Here is a 17,623-nt window from a genome sequence, read left to right on the forward strand (position 1 = left end):
GGGGCAGGGAGGACAGGAGATGGGGCCCAATGACGAAAAGGCCTTGTATGTACCATTTTTAGAAGTTTGAATTTTACCCTATAGGAGTCAGGGAGGGGTTCTATGGGTAGGATTTCCCATCCCAACAGGATTGTAAACTCCCACATCCAATTAGTCACATCCCCATTTTTTTTTTCTTTTTCTTTAACCTTGTCTCAGATCCATTCCTTCTGAAATCTACCTCATTAGTTCAGGTCTTCTTAAATTTGTGCCTGGACTGTTTCACTAACTCTTGACTGGTCCTGGGGCTCCAGTTCACCTCTTGCTCCCAACAATCAATTTTGTACAGGATTATCAGAGCAATCTTTCTTTCCATCAGTCTCAACTCTGTTTAAAAACTTTCAATAGTTTTCTGTGACCTAAGAGGTAGCTGCCTCCCCACCCTTTCAGCTTGCCATTCAAGGCTGCATAATTTGGTTCCAACCCTCTTTCCCTCCTTGACTCCTCTCACTGCTAACAGAGCCAGAACTCGTTTACTTACTCTTTTGACTGTACCTTTGCTTTCATGAGGGCTCTTTCCTGGAATGATATGTCCATACAACTATTGCTGTTGTTCTTACTTTTAGCTCTTTTTTTAGAAGCCCATTTGTACCCAGGCTTGATCACACCCCCTACTCTCCTGCCCTGGAAGTAACTACTATTCTGGTTATAGTCTCTTAATATCTATATCTATATATATACATCCACAGATAATGTGTAGTATTGTTTTGAAAACAATATGCATAAATGGTATACTTTGTCTCCCTCTGTGATTAGTTGTCACTATCATCTAGTTTTTAAGCTTTATCCCTATTGACATAAATATAGTCTTTTCAGTTACTGTGTTGCATTTCATTTTATAAATACACCATACGTCATTCATCCATTCCTGTGAGGGTGGACATTTATGTTGTTTTCAAGGTTTTGCTATTACAGTGTTACAATGAATATCCTTAGCTTAGCTGGTCTCCTTGTCTTATACAAATTTTACTGACCTTTCAAGATCCTGCTTTCACCCCAGCTCCTCTGTGAAAGCCTTCCCTGAATCCCCCAGCCCACAGCGGCAAAGTCTTGGTCCTCAAAGTTGCTTGTGCATCTTTGGTATCATTCCACTGCCAAACACACAGCTACGCAAAGTAAGGCACTTCAGAAATACTTGCTACAGGGATGAACGAATGAATGAATGGGGCAGCACCACTCCGTGATGGCTCTATTCCTTTTTAATGGACTTTGGCGCCTTGGCCCCCTTTCCTTCTTTGACAGCACTGGTCCTACTCCAGCGCATTCCTCTAGGTAGCAAAGCAGTGTGTGGATGTGTGGGTGTAGGGGGAGATACAGACCTCACTGGATGAGGGCCGCCTCTCCCTGCAAGTTCACGATCCCGGCAAACTCCAGTGCTTGAAGTTCAGAGCCCTACCCCACCCCCCCCCTCCGCCCCAACGCCCCTTCGGCACGGGCCGGCCAGCGAGGCGCTGCAGCCCTGATCGAGTGAAGGCGCGGCGTCCCCCGGGGCTGCTGGAGAAGGATGCGGCGGCACCGATGACTCGTAGTAGATCCCTCCGCGCGGAGCTCGGGCCGGCGCTTCTTCCTGCGGGAAACCCCTGGGTGCCCAAGGCGGCGGGGCCGAGGCCGCGGCGACAGTGGGGCGGTGCTTGCGGTGGGAGGAGGCGGCTGAGGCGGAAGGACACACGAGGCTGCTTCGCTGCACACCCGAGAAAGTTTCAGCCAAACTTCGGGCGGCGGCTGAGGCGGCGGCGGAGGAGAGGCGGACTCGGGGCGCGGGGAGTCGAGGCATTTGCGCCGGGACTTCGGGGCGTAGCGCTAGGGCCTGAGCCTTTGAAGCAGGAGGAGGGGAGGAGAGAGTGGGGCTCCTCTGTTGGGACCCCCTCCCCATGTGGATCTGCCCAGGCGGCGGCGGCGGAGGAGGAGGCGACCGAGAAGATGCCCGCCCTGCGCCCCGCTCTGCTGTGGGCGCTGCTGGCGCTCTGGTTGTGCCGCGCGGCCCCCGCGCGTGGTGAGTATCGGGCTGAGGGGCGCTGTCCGCGGCGCCCGGGGCTGCCACCTAGGGCGACCCTTCTCCCCCTCGGTCCTCCTCTGTGTGGGAAGGCCAGGCTCGGCCGTCGGCGCAGAGCGAGGCCACTCGCTGGGTTCCCGAAAGTTTGGACATCGCCGGGGGCCCCTCCCGTGGCGCCCCCGCCAACCCCCGGGGTTCCCCGCCGCCTCTGCTCCCCGCGGCCCGGGACCCCTCATACGCCTCCTCGGCCGGAGGGAGGCCGACAGCAAGTCTCAGAAACTCCTTTTTCCTATGTCAGGGTGCGGGGAGGTAGGCAGTTTTGCCCTTCAGGTTCCGCGTTTCCTGGGGTCGAGCGAGAGCCGACGGCGGGCCTCGGAGGGGCTGAGCGAAGGAATGCCAGATTCTGGCGTGGAGAGCGGAGGCAGGGCCGCCAAGCCAAACGGCCTGCACCTTCGCAGCCAGCCTCAGCTTTGCCGGGGGGCGGCACACCGGCCGGGTGTGTGGGCTTGGTTTGGATGGGGACGGGGTTTTGCGGCGCGCCTGAGTTTTGACACTCCGATCCCAACCGCAAGTCCGGAGGAGCCGGGTGTACTACTGTTCGTGTCTTTGAAAGGTGGAGGCAGGAGAAGTAGGGCAACTGGTGTGGCTGCATGCTGAGGCACATGATTTAAAAATCTCAACTGCTGTTATTCTTTCCGAGGCGCGGAGCTCTGCTGCTCTTTCAGGCTGTGTCCAGACCCAGGAATGTGGTGTGACGATCACCAATTCCTCCAACCTGGCAGCAGCATTTGCTGCTCCTTTGGCATGGCTGGGGGTGGGGCACGGGCGGGTGAGGAAAAGTGGATACGTTAATTCAAAGGGCTTCCTTAGAAAGCTTCTTTATGGTTGGATGTTTCTAACACGGTTGGACCAAGGGAAGGGAATCAAATCATACCTCCCCCATCCCACCCACACTTGTAGATTCTACATTTCTTCAGACTCTTTAGTGGAAGTAACTTGGGTTTTGGAGCCCTGCTCTGTAATCCTGGATTCAAATCCAGCTCTGCTGTATGAACTCACCAATAAAATGGGGATGAAATTATCCAGCTAATAGGATTAATTAAAATAGTGTGTATTAAACGGATGACACTCTAAAGGTGTTCAGAAAGTCCTTTCAGGGCCGAGGCTGTGTTTTACTCTTTCTGAGATTGATGCTCCCGGTTGGATCGTGTTTTGTGCGTGTTTGTTGAACAGAAAGGAGCCCCTTCTTTTTCTGAGCGTAATCTGAACACGGATTTTTACCTTCACCAAAAAACTAGTACGTGAACTACATCTTTTTTCAAATAAAAGGTTAGGAAGATGATGAGCTTCAGAAAAATACGGTCTTTGTTCATTGTTAACAGGCAATCGACATGTCAATCGCAGATGTTTAAAAAGAGAACAAGGTTATTTATCACCTGAAAACAGTAGTGGGTTGTTCAGCACCAACTAGATACTTCTTGGAAAGTTCAAATTTCGGACACGTCTAGGTCAGTAAGAATTTCAGAAGTGGACCAGGAGGCTTTGTAATGATGAAGCAGAGCTGTTGTTTCTGAAACATTTAATAAAGAGCATATGATGGTGTTTTTGCTTTTCGTTTTTCTTTGAGTGAAAGCTTTAAGTGTAGCTTTAGGATAGAGATGAGTATAATCAATGAGACAGTCTGAGGGTCATAATCCTTGGTCTGCCATTAATTTGTTTTGATGAATAACTTAATCTTCATGATATGTAGTAGCCTCGCCTACGAAGCAGGACTAAAGGAATAACCGGCTTTAGAGAGTTGTAGGGAATAATACATATGATTGTAAAGTGATTTGCAAAATTAAGTATTAAATAATCTGACTGATGTCAGAATAGGATTACTCTGACGCATAGGGCTTTTTTCATTCTAGGATCTCAGTGCATAAAACTGCCCTCCACCTCTGTTCTGCTGAGGTGCTGTGATCATTGGCTAGCGTTTAGGTAGTCAAGTTGAGTGTTAGTCAAGTTGAGTGTTAGTCAAGTTGACTCAAAGGATAGGATTTAGATGTTTTGATTTTTAGGCAGGTGTTTTTTTTAAATGCTAAACTAATGCAGTAGAAGAGATTTAGAAGCCTGTTTCTTGGTACAAATCTTAAATCTTCTTAGAGTCTACAGTGAAGGCTTCTTGAATCCTCTTAATTTATTATTGTGTTTTGCTAAGGTACCAATTACAGCACACCCTTCTAAACTTTTGAGTGTTCCTGTGTTTGGCTTGTGGCCAATTGTTAATTTAAACATCACGGAGTTTCTAAGGCAAGGAGATGTCAGCCCGTATGTCTGATTGTCTAAACAGCTATCCAGGACCACCCTCTTGCTCCTTGTTTTCTTTTGCTTTGCAATGGGAAGTGACTCCATGATTTTGCTGCCTGCTAGATCATTTCTCAGCTGAATTCTTCTCTTGCTTAAACAAAATCGGAGTAATTTTCTTTCAGATGGAGATGAATTTTAACCTAAAACTTTTTCCTTTCACTTTCTTGTTCTTTCTACATTATTATTATTCCTTTTTTTGGTTTGGTGGTAGGGGGAGGAGAGTGATTATTCCTAGTCTCTCTTATTTTTCTGAATGTTTAGATTTAAAAGATATTTACCCATAACTTCTTGGGATCTCTCTGCACCATTCCCACCCTACTGCCTTTCCTGTAGGCTTCTATGGCATAGAGGAGCAACTTTTGGTTCACCGGTATTGTAGTTGCTGACTTCAGGACCTTTAAAGAATGTTTAAATTCAGTGGGATATGCTTGGATGCTTCAGAGCAGTCTTACAATACATTTTAAAAATATCACACCCACAGAAATTCTATTTTACCCACAACATTTGCATTGATCTTGTTCCCACTCTGTGATGCCATTCCTAGTGATCCTCCTCCCTACCTCTTCCATTGTGGTAGAAAAAAGCTCTGTGTCCTGGCTACATCAAAATCTGTTGGGGTGAATCTTGGACTCAGCACCCAGGGATTCTGATAAGGTAAGTTTGAGAATCCATATTTTTTCAAGGTTTACAGGTGATTTTGACAAGTAACTTGGTTGCAACCCACTGATTCAGTAATTTTTTTTTTTTTACCTTCAGGTATGTGTATGAGGTCTTTCTAAATTTAAGAAATTTCCGTAATGAATGTGACCTTAGTCATTCTAGTGTTTAATGCTTCTGACTGAAGGAATTTTAAAATTGCTAACATAAGAGCTATAGAATATAATGTCTTTCCTCGGTTTATCTGGGTGCAGTGTGTCTGCATTGACTCTTTGGAAGGGCTTCATATATTTGGATGATATTTTAAATTCTCCACCTCTCCTTTTCCCTTTTCTTCTGTTATCTCTTTTTTCTTGTGTCATTCATATATGTCATTTTTTGACACTTTATCTGTATGTCTGCAATGATTTTAAAGTAAAAAACTGCAAGGCATGATTCGAATAAGCATATAATAAGAAATTTGACACCATTTTCTTTATATTGTGTTCACAGTCCATAGTTACATGCTTGCTTGCTTTTCTTTTGAGACGGAGTCTCGCTCTGTCGCACAGGCTGGAGTGCAGTGGCAGGATCTCAGCTCACTGCAAGCTCCACCTCCCGGGTTCACGCCATTCTCCTGCCTCAGCCTCCGGAGTAGCTGGGACTACAGGCGCCCGCCACCTTGCCCGGCTAGTTTTTTGTATTTTTTAGTAGAGACGGGGTTTCACCGTGTTAGCCAGGATGGTCTCGATCTCCTGACCTCGTGATCCGCCCATCTCGGCCTCCCAAAGTGCTGGGATTACAGGCTTGAGCCACCGCGCCCGGCCACATGTTTCCTTTCTTGATGTCTCAGTCCAAATGCCTAAATCTGAACTATTAATTTTCCTTCCACCCTTTCCTGATTTTCCTGTTTTTGTTTTCCCCCCTTTCTCTGCTAATGACTTGAAACCAAAAAGTCTTTTCTTTCTTTGTCAGTCTACCATATGTGTAGTATTTTGGACAGATCACTGAACTAGGAGCCAGAAGACCAGAATTCTTTTCCAGTTCTGTTATTAATTGGTTTGGTGACATTGTAGGAGAACCAGTGTTTTGATACTTCATTTTCTAATGTACATCGTTCATGGTCACAGAGCCAATTAGAGTTGAGACTAGAATTCCTGTCTTCTGGTGTCCAGTGCCTCACTGACTGTCCACACTGCTTCCATCTCACGTACAAATGAGCTTGTGTACACAAAAACTCTTATAACATCCTCAAGTGCTTATTGTTAATGCGTACATGAGGAAGGAATCGTGTCTTTTCATTTATGTGTTTATTCTAATGCCCACACCCCCTACACCTGTACCTGGCATGATGCTTTGGCATCTAATAGCCACACAATAAATATTTGTTCAGTTGGACAATTACTTTTAGCCATTTTCTTATTTTGGACAACTGTGGTACTCCTAGATATTTTAAAAATAGTATTTGCAAGAGTCATGCTTACCTTACATTTGGGGAAAAACCAAATTTTTCCCTTCCTCAGATGTTTCATTTAAACTTGTAATTTTGAATTTCTTTGTGTGTGGGATTTCTTTCTCTCTTTTTCTGATCACGTCTGCAATTTATAAATGTCACTTTGACTTTGGAATCTCACTTCAAAGGCACTGCCATCCATCCCCTGCCTCTCACTCAAATTTGCTTCCACTGCTTCCTGTATTACTATATTACTAGGCCAGCAATTTCTATTATTTTGTCCAGAATAGCCACACCTTTTTGTAATTTCATCATTTTGGGTACTAGTCATTTTTGGAATACTATTTTTTTTTTTTTTTTTTGAGACAGAGTCTCGCTCTGTCTCCCGGGCTGGAGTGTGGAATACTATTTTTAAAATTAGAGTTAACTAGGTTTGTGTTTGTTTTGATAATTTTTTTCGAGATTATTTCCATTGAGTGGGATATTGCAAACTTGTACTGGACTGAGAATATGTACATTTAGTAAAGTATATTTGCTTTTTTTTTCCCCACCGAGAGAGTCCCCTGAACACCCTACTGACAAAAACTAAAGGTGAAATATGATGAATAAATATTTGAGAGAATCACATGGTGTTGACTTGTCTCTGCCACAAGATTTTGCTCCTTGAGGGCCAGGACTGTGCTACATACGTTTCTTCTCTGTACTACAGAACTTGTCTGGCATGTGCCCCAAATTCAGAGTCAACTGAGCAGCAGGTCTTAGTCACAGCATCTGTGACTCCTGCTTTCCCACCTTTAGAACATTCTACGGGAGAGGCTGATGGTGAGTTGGAGTGTGTTTCTGTGTTCTTTTTTCCTTTGAAGGGATAGGATCAGTTGAAAGTTGACCCCACCCACAGACTTCTATGCTATCTGTTTTAATTAATTAAGGAGTGGCTGAAATTTTCCTCTTTGTTGACTTATGCATTGGCAGGAACTTTAAAATTCATCTAGTCTTTCTGTCCATCTCATGCTGGATCTAATGTTTACAACATTCTGGTCAAGAGGTACCATACTTTCTCTCTTCTTGAACATCTCTTGTGGTAGACAGCTCTGCCTCAGCAGTTTGTTCCATCTTTGGGCAGCTCTAATTCTTAGAAAGATCTTCTTATATTCAGCTGTAATCTGTCTCCTCATGACTTGTCCTCATTGACATCTAGATACTCAGAAATTTGTCTCGGAGTCCTGAGACCTGTGCAGGTGATAGGGACCCAAAGAGGTGCTTATTTGTACACTTCACTGAACTGACATCCAACTCTTCATAAAAGGAGTCAAACCCAGTGAGGAGCATGAAGATGACCCTGTCTGGGGTGATTGCTCAGGTAAAGCATCTTAGCCCTACTTGTTTCATACCTCCCCGCACAGGTGGGCACTGGTGGGAGAATAACATTTATCAAGCAGTGTTTCCCTAACCTCTCTTATGATAAGAATAGCTCAGGTGTTCTCATGGAGATTCTGATTCAGTGCATCTGGGATGACATCTGTGAATTTGTATGTTTAAGAAATAGCCAGGTGATTCTTACATTAGGAAAGTTTTAGAATCACTGCAGAGTGAATCTGGGAAATCAAGGTGTTTGTTTTTGTTTGTTTGTTTTTTGAGAGTATTAGAGACAGGTTGCTTTGACTGGATCCTGTGGTCATTTTTCCCCCTCGGAAATGCCTCCTACTTGCTGGCCTCGCTTAGTACAGAGAAGGAAGCTGCTATGGTGTAAGGTTAGTAAAGTTGTTTGTTTTGTCTTAAAAGAAATTTGTGAAATCCAGTGTTTTCAGACTTCTGTTTGTGTTGTATGGCTTTGTTGGAAGCCTCCTTATTCCTTATTCCTCCATTAGAATGTTACCTGAGATGATAGAATTCATAGGAGTTCCATAGCCTTTTTGGTGTCCACTAAATAATTCTGTCCTCAGCCGTTGCAAATAGTGCTTCCTTTGAGGATTTCTGCTTCATTAGCTCATGAACACATATTTGGTTTCAGCAGTCTCCCTCAGATGTGTTAGGGTGAAGAGATATAAAGGTCACTCATTTCTGGCAGTCCTGCTTTTGGGGTGTCTGGGCTGCTGCAGCAAATGGAATAAGAAAAGGAAAATAAAGGAGGAATCTAGGGCTTCTTGAGCAGAACAAAACAATCTGCAAGAAGGGGCACAGGATTGCCCCTCTCACAAAGACACTTGATATTACTGTCCTTGATAGGAAGAAGGAAGTGGCTTCAGATCTGAAAGGATATGCTCATAGGCTTGAGAGAGGACAAACTGCATCACTGGTAGTGGTAGGAGGTTTGCTGTAGATCTGTTTTTTTCTCTTCTCTCTCCTTTTTGAGAGGAATATTATCTGTATGGCAGAACATACATTGTGGCCTTAAAAAGGAGAGTAAAGCCAAGAAAGGGGGATGATAAAGCCATAGCTTGGAGTAAGAAAAGCAAAGGAATGATTGTATTAATTTGTGTATGTAAATATATAGATTTCTAAATAATTCATTGGTAGGATCACTAGCCCTTGGCTCTAAGATTTACTATCTTTGTAGCTCTGCTGTCTTAGTGGTATATTGGGGGAGCATTGTGGTATGTTGTCACACTTAATTTGTGTGTTTCCCTTGGCATCATGTGGTAGCAAGTACAGGGTATTCTACTCTTCTAGATGTGTGGGAATCATTGACCAAGTAGAAAATATGGTCCTGCCCCCAAGGAGCTGACATCATCATGGAGACAAGACAGATAAGCACACAATTAGGAATATGAAATACAGCTATTTCATCATTTATCTATGTTCTCTGAAAGCAGTTTCCTGCAGTCAGAGTGACTCGGAGCTACAGGGTCTTGGGAGTAAACTTCAGGTCTTAATACCACCAGGGCAAGGCGACCTCCAGCTCACCCTTGCTGGGCTTGTCTGCTGTCGTGAGCTGTCTGCCATTTTCCTCTTTCTGTGTTGTAATTTAGAAGTATTAGAACTTGGCTTGGGGAAAACACAAAAACCCCTTTGTCTGGTGAGGGTGTAAATATAAATTTGGCACATGTTGTGGTGTCTGTTATGTCTGTTAGTGGGTTTGTGGCAAGAGAGAGTGCTGTGTTCTTAGTCCTGGATGCCAAGCCTGATCTAGGACAAGTTATGGTGGAAATTTCTTCGGAAGATGCAGTTCTCAGTGACAGTGACTGAAGGAACTTCTCGTCACAGCCAGGCAGTGACTGAAGTGTGGTGTGGACACACCCAGAGTTGCTGCCTCAGGTGGCATTGATTAATCATACTAATATCTCCCTCACCCTTTTGTACTTGTCTTGGCAAAACCCTGTTCTACTAGGTCCCCAATAGTTTGGCCTTTACTAGATATGACTGAACAAGCTTTTGGGGGTTCACCTTAGTGTCCCTTGCCCCTCTTGCATTTCCAGCCAGCTGTGTTGCTCCAGCCATGGTACCCTGGGTCTTCTGGCCAGGCAGTGAGGGGCCGGGTTTTTCTTCCCACTGAATTGAAGCACCTTTCCCTGGAGGCTTGCCTAGGGCAGTTTCTGGTCTCCGAGTCAGTTCCTTCTGCAGGATACTGGCAGCCGGCAGAACTCTGGGTTATTTGAATACATCAGCCAAACATCTTGCCAAGATGGACTCATTGTTGCACAAAGACAGGTTGGATCTATGGGTGTTGCAGAACCTGTTTCTGGGTTAAGAGTAGCTCTCTCACCCTGATATATGTTTATTCATATGATGAATGTATGTGTATATTTTGTGAAGTAAGGGAAACATGATGATAATATTGTGGTTGGAGTTAGATATTGTATCCTAAATATGTTGTCTTTTAACAAATAGCATTCCTTTAAAATACAGTTGTGCTTGCTAAATAAGGTGTTGTACAAGAAGCTATGGTTACATTCTAAAATAAACTGCCTTGTCCTGAGGCAGGCACATTTTAAAATTGTTGTTTGCTTCTTTTTCATCCCTTTTTATTTTCATCTTTTTTTGTGAGAAGATTTGCGAAGTTTTTAAGCCTCAAATATTTTCAATAATCTGTTTTAACTGGTACCTAGCAAGGAGAGGTTGTTCTATTGGTATACTTAACCAACATTCAAATAAGAATAATTGAATACTGTTTACTCACTAATCTGTTGAGTTTCTAAGTATGAATAATCACAAAACTAGATAGTGCTGATATATTAACTTCTCTAAATGGTAAATGTGGTAAGCAGCAAAGACATTTTTGTTTAATTCTCTCTTTCACATGCTTTGGTTCAGACACTGTCAAGACACATTGAAGTTTGAGGACATGTATAGTTTGATTATTACTTTTATTATATTTTTATTTGCTGTGAATATGGCTTTATTTATTTGCTAGATCTTCTTTAGTTAGAAACATTAAGGGCATTTACTTTATTACAACATTTAAAGCGCATTCTAATCTTCATGAGGATTTTTAGGGAAAAGACCATATCCTGAGAATCATGCAAATCTTTGGCATTATGTTACTATTTAAAGTAAGTAACAATATGAGTGGCTCCTCTGACATATTCTTTCTAAGAGAGTTAAGGAAAATGGTTGCAACTAAAAACAAACATTGAAACAGTTTAAGGTAGGTTTACACAGCAACAGAATTATTCCTTCTGTTTATACATAATTAACTCATATTTATACTTTGTTGATTTTTTCTGGCACCTTTACAAGATTTTTTTATTTTTGTAATATAAAAAGTAATTGTGTTTGAAAAAGTAGTTAAGGATGTTTGAAGAATCTAGAAAAGCATAAATAAAATGTCCACAATCATGCTGCCATTAATTTTTCGGTATACATCTTTGTTTCTTTTATCGTTAGATTTAGAAAAGCTGTTGGTCTATTTTTTTTATATATATATATATATTTAGTTTATGAACAGACCTACATATATATGTGTGTGTGTGTATATATATATACACACACATACGTACACACACACACACACACACAATATACTATTGTCAACGTTGGGTTTTATTTTTAAAACCTCTTTACCATTTGATAAGTGGTAAATATTACTTAATCTTAGTTTGCTTCTCTGATTACAGTGATATTGAATGTTTTTTCATATCAGTGGCGTTTGTATTGCTTTTTTTCTACTTATTTTGGTAAATTGTGTCTTTTACTCGTTCAATTATTTTGTTACTGATTTGAAAAAGCTCTTTAAATATTAAGGGTGTTAGTCTTTTGTCTTAAATATGTCACCGTATGTATGGAAATAATTAGCAGTATATAACATCAAATTGCTACCAATGTTGATATAAAAATTGTTCATTTCATAGATTACTTTTTTTTAATCCTTTGGTTTCTAATGATATTGGTTAATTCATTTATTAACTGGTATTTTCTGTAGCTACTTTAAAGTTTTTACCTGACTGTATCATAAATCAGCATGCTTTCAGCTGTATGTGTCCAGGAAACTTACATTTACTTTAATACTTAATAAAAAAATATGTTGGAGGAAAGCAGTGTATTCTGGAGTCAAATACATGATTTTGGGTGGGTGAGGGGTAATCTGCTACTGTCCTCCTTTTCTAGACAGCCAAGATTTTTGAAGCATTTAACATCCCTGAAAGGCAGGACTAATGCTATGTCTACCATGCACTGCTAATTCTGACACTTTGACCTAATGGATAAGCCAGTACAGTGGGTCTAGCCAGTTAGCTTGGTCAGAGAACAAGATGACTAAGATCCTCTCACCCTTTCTTCACCAAATTGATTAGTTGTAGGACAGAACTGACTGAAACAGCCTGTTGTTTTGGCAACCCATGGACACCACCTGTTTCTTCCATTCCTCCGTCCAGCCTCCCACTGCCCTAGTGCAGTGCTGTGTGCACAGTGGGTAGGAGATCAATGTTGTTGCTAAAGAATGTAGCAATAAAGAAGAGTAGATTGCTTTTTTTCCAAGCTTGTGTGTTTTTAAGGCACCCCACTGGTTTTGACATTCGTTGCTCCAGCTGAACTGCTCTATGCTGAAGCCCTGCAGGTCTCAAGTGTTTGGTTCAGAGTAATTTCGGGCCATATGAATGCTTTCTTAAGTATCACTGGAATTTACTGGGCTGGCTGTCTGCCAGCTATTACCATATTTAGCATGAAGAGACCTGGAGAATGAGGACATTTCTGATCAACCAAGGAAGGAAACCTATTTGAAAGATTACAACTTTTTTTTTTTTTTTTAATGGGGTAGTTCAGAAAATGCCAGTTAGACTGAGACTCAAATTCGTGTCCACTGGTCTTTGCTTCTGTGCCTCCTCCCAAAATTAATTTATGAATAGGAAAAGAGATTTGATAGTGAAGTTCTTTCTCACTCTGAAGTCTAATACTGTTTCTGGGAGGAAGTAAGAGAATTATTATGCCCAGACTTTGCACTGAGAGGCTTAACCAGCAGGTGAAGCTGTTGATTAAAAACATAGGTTGATGAGTAGTCTCATTTTTCTCCTTTGAAGCTTTCAGAAATTTTCTGCTTTGTCCTGGTCTAAATTTATTTTGGCCCAGCCCTTGTCTCCACCCTACATTGCAAACCATTACCCTTTCCTCTGTGGCTCAACATTTCTCTGCCTCAGTTTTTTCCAGATGAAGACAGTGTTTGGAAGGACCAGTAAATACAATTAATATAAGAATTACTTTTATAGAATCAAACAACCTCCAACATTTCTGTGGAAATTTATAGTTTATATAGAGTATTCTTACACAGTGGTCTCCTTTAATCCTCACAAACTTGGTGGAAATGGAGCCTCACAGGGGTTAGGTGACTTGTATACATTATTTACCCATACGTAATAAGTGACAGAGCTAGTAGTTAAACTTGTGGCTTGATTTTTCATTTTTTTTTCTTTTTTTTTTTTTGAGACAGGGTTTTGCTCTTGTTCCCCAGACTGGAGTGCAGTGGCACAATCTCGGCTCACTGCAACGTCCACCTCCTGGGTTCAAGTGATTCTCCTGCCTCAGCCTCCCACGTAGCTGGAATTACAGGCATGCACCACCACGCCTGGCTAGTTTTTTGTAGTTTTAGTAGAGACAGGTTTCTCCATGTTGGTCAGGCTGGTCTCGTACTCCTGACCTCAGGCGATCTGCCTGCCTCAGCCTCCCAAAGTGCTGGGATTACAGGCATGAGCCACCGTGCCTGGTCCTTGCAGCTTGATTTTTTAAACATCAGATTTTTTTTCTTTTTTGAGTTTTTACTATGTGTCTGTCATTCTGCTAGGGGCTTTGCAAATATTGCTTTATTTAATTCATATGGCTATCCTTTGGGATATACAATATTTTCTACATTACAGATAAGGAATTTGGAACTTAGATTCACAGCCTTGGATGTTGGCCTATGGTAAGTGAGGGGTGTAGCCAGGATTCAAACCCCTGTCTGGCTCTAGGGCTGCTGCAGTAAATCATGGTGCTTTATGTACATTCATACAGTTAACACTTTGCAACAACCCTAAGAGACAGGGGTAGGTATTTGGGGAAACTAGGATTTCTAACATGCTCAGGATAATGCAATTAGTAAGTGGCTTAGTCAAGATTCAGAGCTAGATCTGTCTCTGTAACCCTCACTCATTCCAGGATACTGCAGATGCCTATTTTTATGATATGTATAAGTAAAAATTAATTTAAAAAACTACCTTCTTTGAAGGGGCAACCAGTTAGGACTCTTTTGTATCTTCTGAATAAGTAAGAAATGGATGGACGTTAACTGACCGATACATTGATGGCTCTTAACCTTCTATCAGTTGATTTTCGTTACCAGGACAGGCAAATATAATTTGGAGGTAAAAAAGGGGAGTTACCATTAAGGATGAGTCTTAAGCCAGAACGGGCCACAGTAATGAACTCTTCAGAGGACTGCTCTCTGGAGCGTTGGCCCTTCTCTTCTGGGTTCTGCTTGGGGACATTCCTGTTTGTATTTATGGAGATATCTCTTTGAAAGGCAGATACTGGCTTTGGTGGGGAGAAGGTTGGAATACATACAAGCCTTGCTCTAAATTTACTAGCCCCGTGTTTTTGGGTTCGTTCCTAAAGCATGCTGTGCCTCAATTTTATTATTTTAAAAATAAAGATAGTAGCAGTATATTTTGGAGTTGTTATGAAGATAATATCGGTTAATGTTAGATTCATTGGACAGTACCAGGCACATAGTAAAAGTGCAGTAAATAGTAGTTATTGTTGGTAGTGGTGTTATTTTATGTTGCTGTATAGACTGGCTTCTTGGTACATTCACTTTTCTTTAATCAAAAGTGGATGAATGATTGGGAACCTTCATGAGGAAAGAGGAATGTCATCTTTGCAGCATGTGGATTGTTCACTGGTTTCCTGTGATCTAATAAATATTTAAGGGTTTCATATTTGAGTCTGTTCCCTTAATGAGGTTCACTTTCTGTTTGGGGAGATTATATCTACAGGCATACCTCATTTTATTGTGTGTTCCCTTTTATTGTGCTTCACAGATTTTGTTTTATTTTATTTTTTACAAATTGAAAGTTTGTGGTAACCGTATGTCGAGCAAGTGTATCAGCACCATTTTTCCAACAGCATATACTCACTATATGTCCCTGTGTCAGTATTTCTTAGCAATATTTTTATTTTTTTTATTTTTATTTTTTATTTTTATTTTTTGAAACGGAGTCTCGCTCTGTCACCCAGGCTGGAGTGCAGTGGCCAGATCTCAGCTCACTGCAAGCTCTGCCTCCCGGGTTTACGCCATTTTCCTGCCTCAGCCTCCCGAGTAGCTGGGACTACAGGCGCCCGCCACCTTGCCCGGCTAGTTTTTTGTATTTTTTAGTAGAGACGGAGTTTCACCGTGTTAGCCAGGATGGTCTCGATCTCCTGACCTCGTGATCCGCCCGTCTCGGCCTCCAAAAGTGCTGGGATTACAGGCTTGAGCCACCGCGCCCGGCCGCAATAAAGTATTTTTAAACTCAGGTATATGCATTATGTTTTAGACATAATGCTGTTGCATGCTTAATGGACTACAGTATACTGTAAATATAACTTTTGTATGCCCTTGGGAACCAAAAAAATTTTGACTTGCTTTATTGTACTGTTTGCTTTATTGCGATGATCTGGAGCTGAAGCCACAATATCACAAAGGTATGCCTGTATTATGCAAATTGCATTGATAGGTGTTAAATCATTTTCCCATTTTTTATTAACCACACATTTGTGGTTGGGTGTTATGTTTAGTACAGATATTGTGATTTTCTAAGGTACAGCTTTGAGAACGATACCAGGTCTAACACTCTTGTTTCCAAATCTCCTATGATATGACAAACATAATCATATGCCATCCAGTGTCACCATGCAGAATACTAATGTGAAGCTAAAATACTTGGTGTTTTAATTAACCTTAAAGCAGTTAATGAACTATCTCTGTTAGACATTTTGAAATAATAAAAATATCCCATTGTCTTTTATTACAACCTCAGGGGCTACTGGAGATTTTGGGATCTTGGGTTGGGAACCACCCATCTAATCTATCCTTGTTTTAAAGAGAGAAAACCAAAGAAGCAAAGTGACTGGCCCAAGTACCTAGAGCTGGGTCAGGGTTGGGACCAGAATCCAATCTCTTGACTTCTAGTCAAGTGATGTTTCCACTATGCTCAGTACTCAAATTATGTATCAATATGTCGGCCCTTGTTTTTTGAGGTCTGAAAGGGTTAGTGCCAGAGTCAACAACAGTAAAAGAGTAGAAAGGGTGTTGGGAGGGGAGAGGTGTGTCTATATTTAAAATTTCAATGACAGCAGTGAAAATAATTTGCCTGTGAACTTCTGCCTGTCCCTTTGGAGTTCTTCGTAGTAGTTGAGACAACCTGTCAGGTCTGGTGTCATTAGTGATTCAGAGTTGGATTAGCCTGGACTGGTGGAGTTACATTCTCAGAAAAGGTAAAATTTTAACATTTGCTTCCCTTGACAGTTTGCTTCTTCTCAAGTTTTGGCAACCTTGAACAAATGGTTGTCAGGTTTTTATTTTGTTTTGTTTTAAGAAAAAATTCCAAATTTTATTTTGCAGATTTAGTAAGTTATCCTGTACCTGCCACTCCCTTCTGCTCCCTCTATAATTATTTCTAAGACTTTATTTTTCCATTGTGGGAACACTGTGGAAGGTTTTCTTTTACAGTCTGAGATATTTATAATTATGTGTAAGCACACAGTTTATAGAATATGTAAATGGTCCATATGTTAACTTAAATACCCTTAAAATATTTTCCAATAATTTAAATCTTTCCATAAAAGTAGCTGAAGCTGCTTATAGTAAAAGAGAAGTATACACGAAGGATAGAAGAATTTGGATGTAGTTAATATAGATAAATATGAATGTCACTTTGGAGAAACTGGAAGTATTTGCATGAACACTGATCAAGTCATGCCTCCTTGTTAATAGAGTGAACAAAACAAACGAAAGTTTCTGTTTTCACGAAGTTTATGTGAATATCAATAGCTTCCATATGCTGAGGGTTTATTATGTGACAGATGCTTGGGGACAAAATACTTTGTTTCCTTTAGTCCTTAAAATAGATGTTAGGATTCTTGTTTACAGAAAAGTTAAGGAATGTTCATCCAGATCATGATCTAGCCAGTCAGTGGTATAGAGCAGCCACTGGAACCCCACTTTCCTGATCCAAAGCCAACATACTTAACCATAATAAATAATGCCATTGTCTGGTGGAATCCTGTAGTCCGTTAGATAGTGTAATTTTGTATTTAACGCAAACATTTTGTGCACTGAACTGACTTACATTTTACTTTTTAAAACAATATTTTAATTCTGAATGAGCATTTGCATAATAGGAGAATGATCTAAATTGCAAACTTCCATTTTGAAGAGTTGTTGTTCTTTTAAATATTTTTGTAACTGGGAAGAAGAATGGATTTATGTTTGTTGTAATCCAAGGAAAGTTGGTTAGCATTCTTTCCTGTTACTTTTTGATCCAAAAAGACATTCTTTAGTAGATTAAGACCAGGAATGAATGTGCGGATTTTTTTTAAAATAAAAAATTGAGAGAGATAGAAAGTAGCAATTCAGAGCCAGATTTATGTTCAGAAATGTTTGATGCCAGCCGTTTTAGTTACAAATAGCTTTTTCTTGACTGTACAGTTGTGTTCTTATGAAAGTACCATTCTGAAAGTGGTGTAAGAGACCATGTAAAATGATTGGA

At 41.2% G+C, this 17,623-nt stretch overlaps 1 protein-coding gene across 5 annotated transcripts in view; it reads left to right on the forward strand.

Moving 5' to 3' along the window:
* Positions 1-17,623, forward strand: part of NOTCH2 (notch receptor 2) — a 192,729-nt gene that overhangs the window by 29,921 nt on the left and 145,185 nt on the right. For 2 of the 5 annotated variants that reach the window (XM_010360646.2, XM_030934980.1), the window contains exon 1: positions 1,602-2,032. The exons of the other annotated variants lie outside the window; for them this stretch is intronic. In XM_010360646.2, coding sequence (XP_010358948.2) covers positions 1,960-2,032 — 73 coding nt within the window. In that variant the 5' untranslated portion in view covers positions 1,602-1,959. Of the gene's footprint in view, positions 1-1,601; positions 2,033-17,623 lie in introns of those variants that run through there. 5 annotated transcript variants of the gene reach the window in all.

The sequence above is a fragment of the Rhinopithecus roxellana genome, chromosome 8, assembly GCF_007565055.1.
Source record: "Rhinopithecus roxellana isolate Shanxi Qingling chromosome 8, ASM756505v1, whole genome shotgun sequence".
Classification (NCBI taxonomy): domain Eukaryota; kingdom Metazoa; phylum Chordata; class Mammalia; order Primates; family Cercopithecidae; genus Rhinopithecus; species Rhinopithecus roxellana.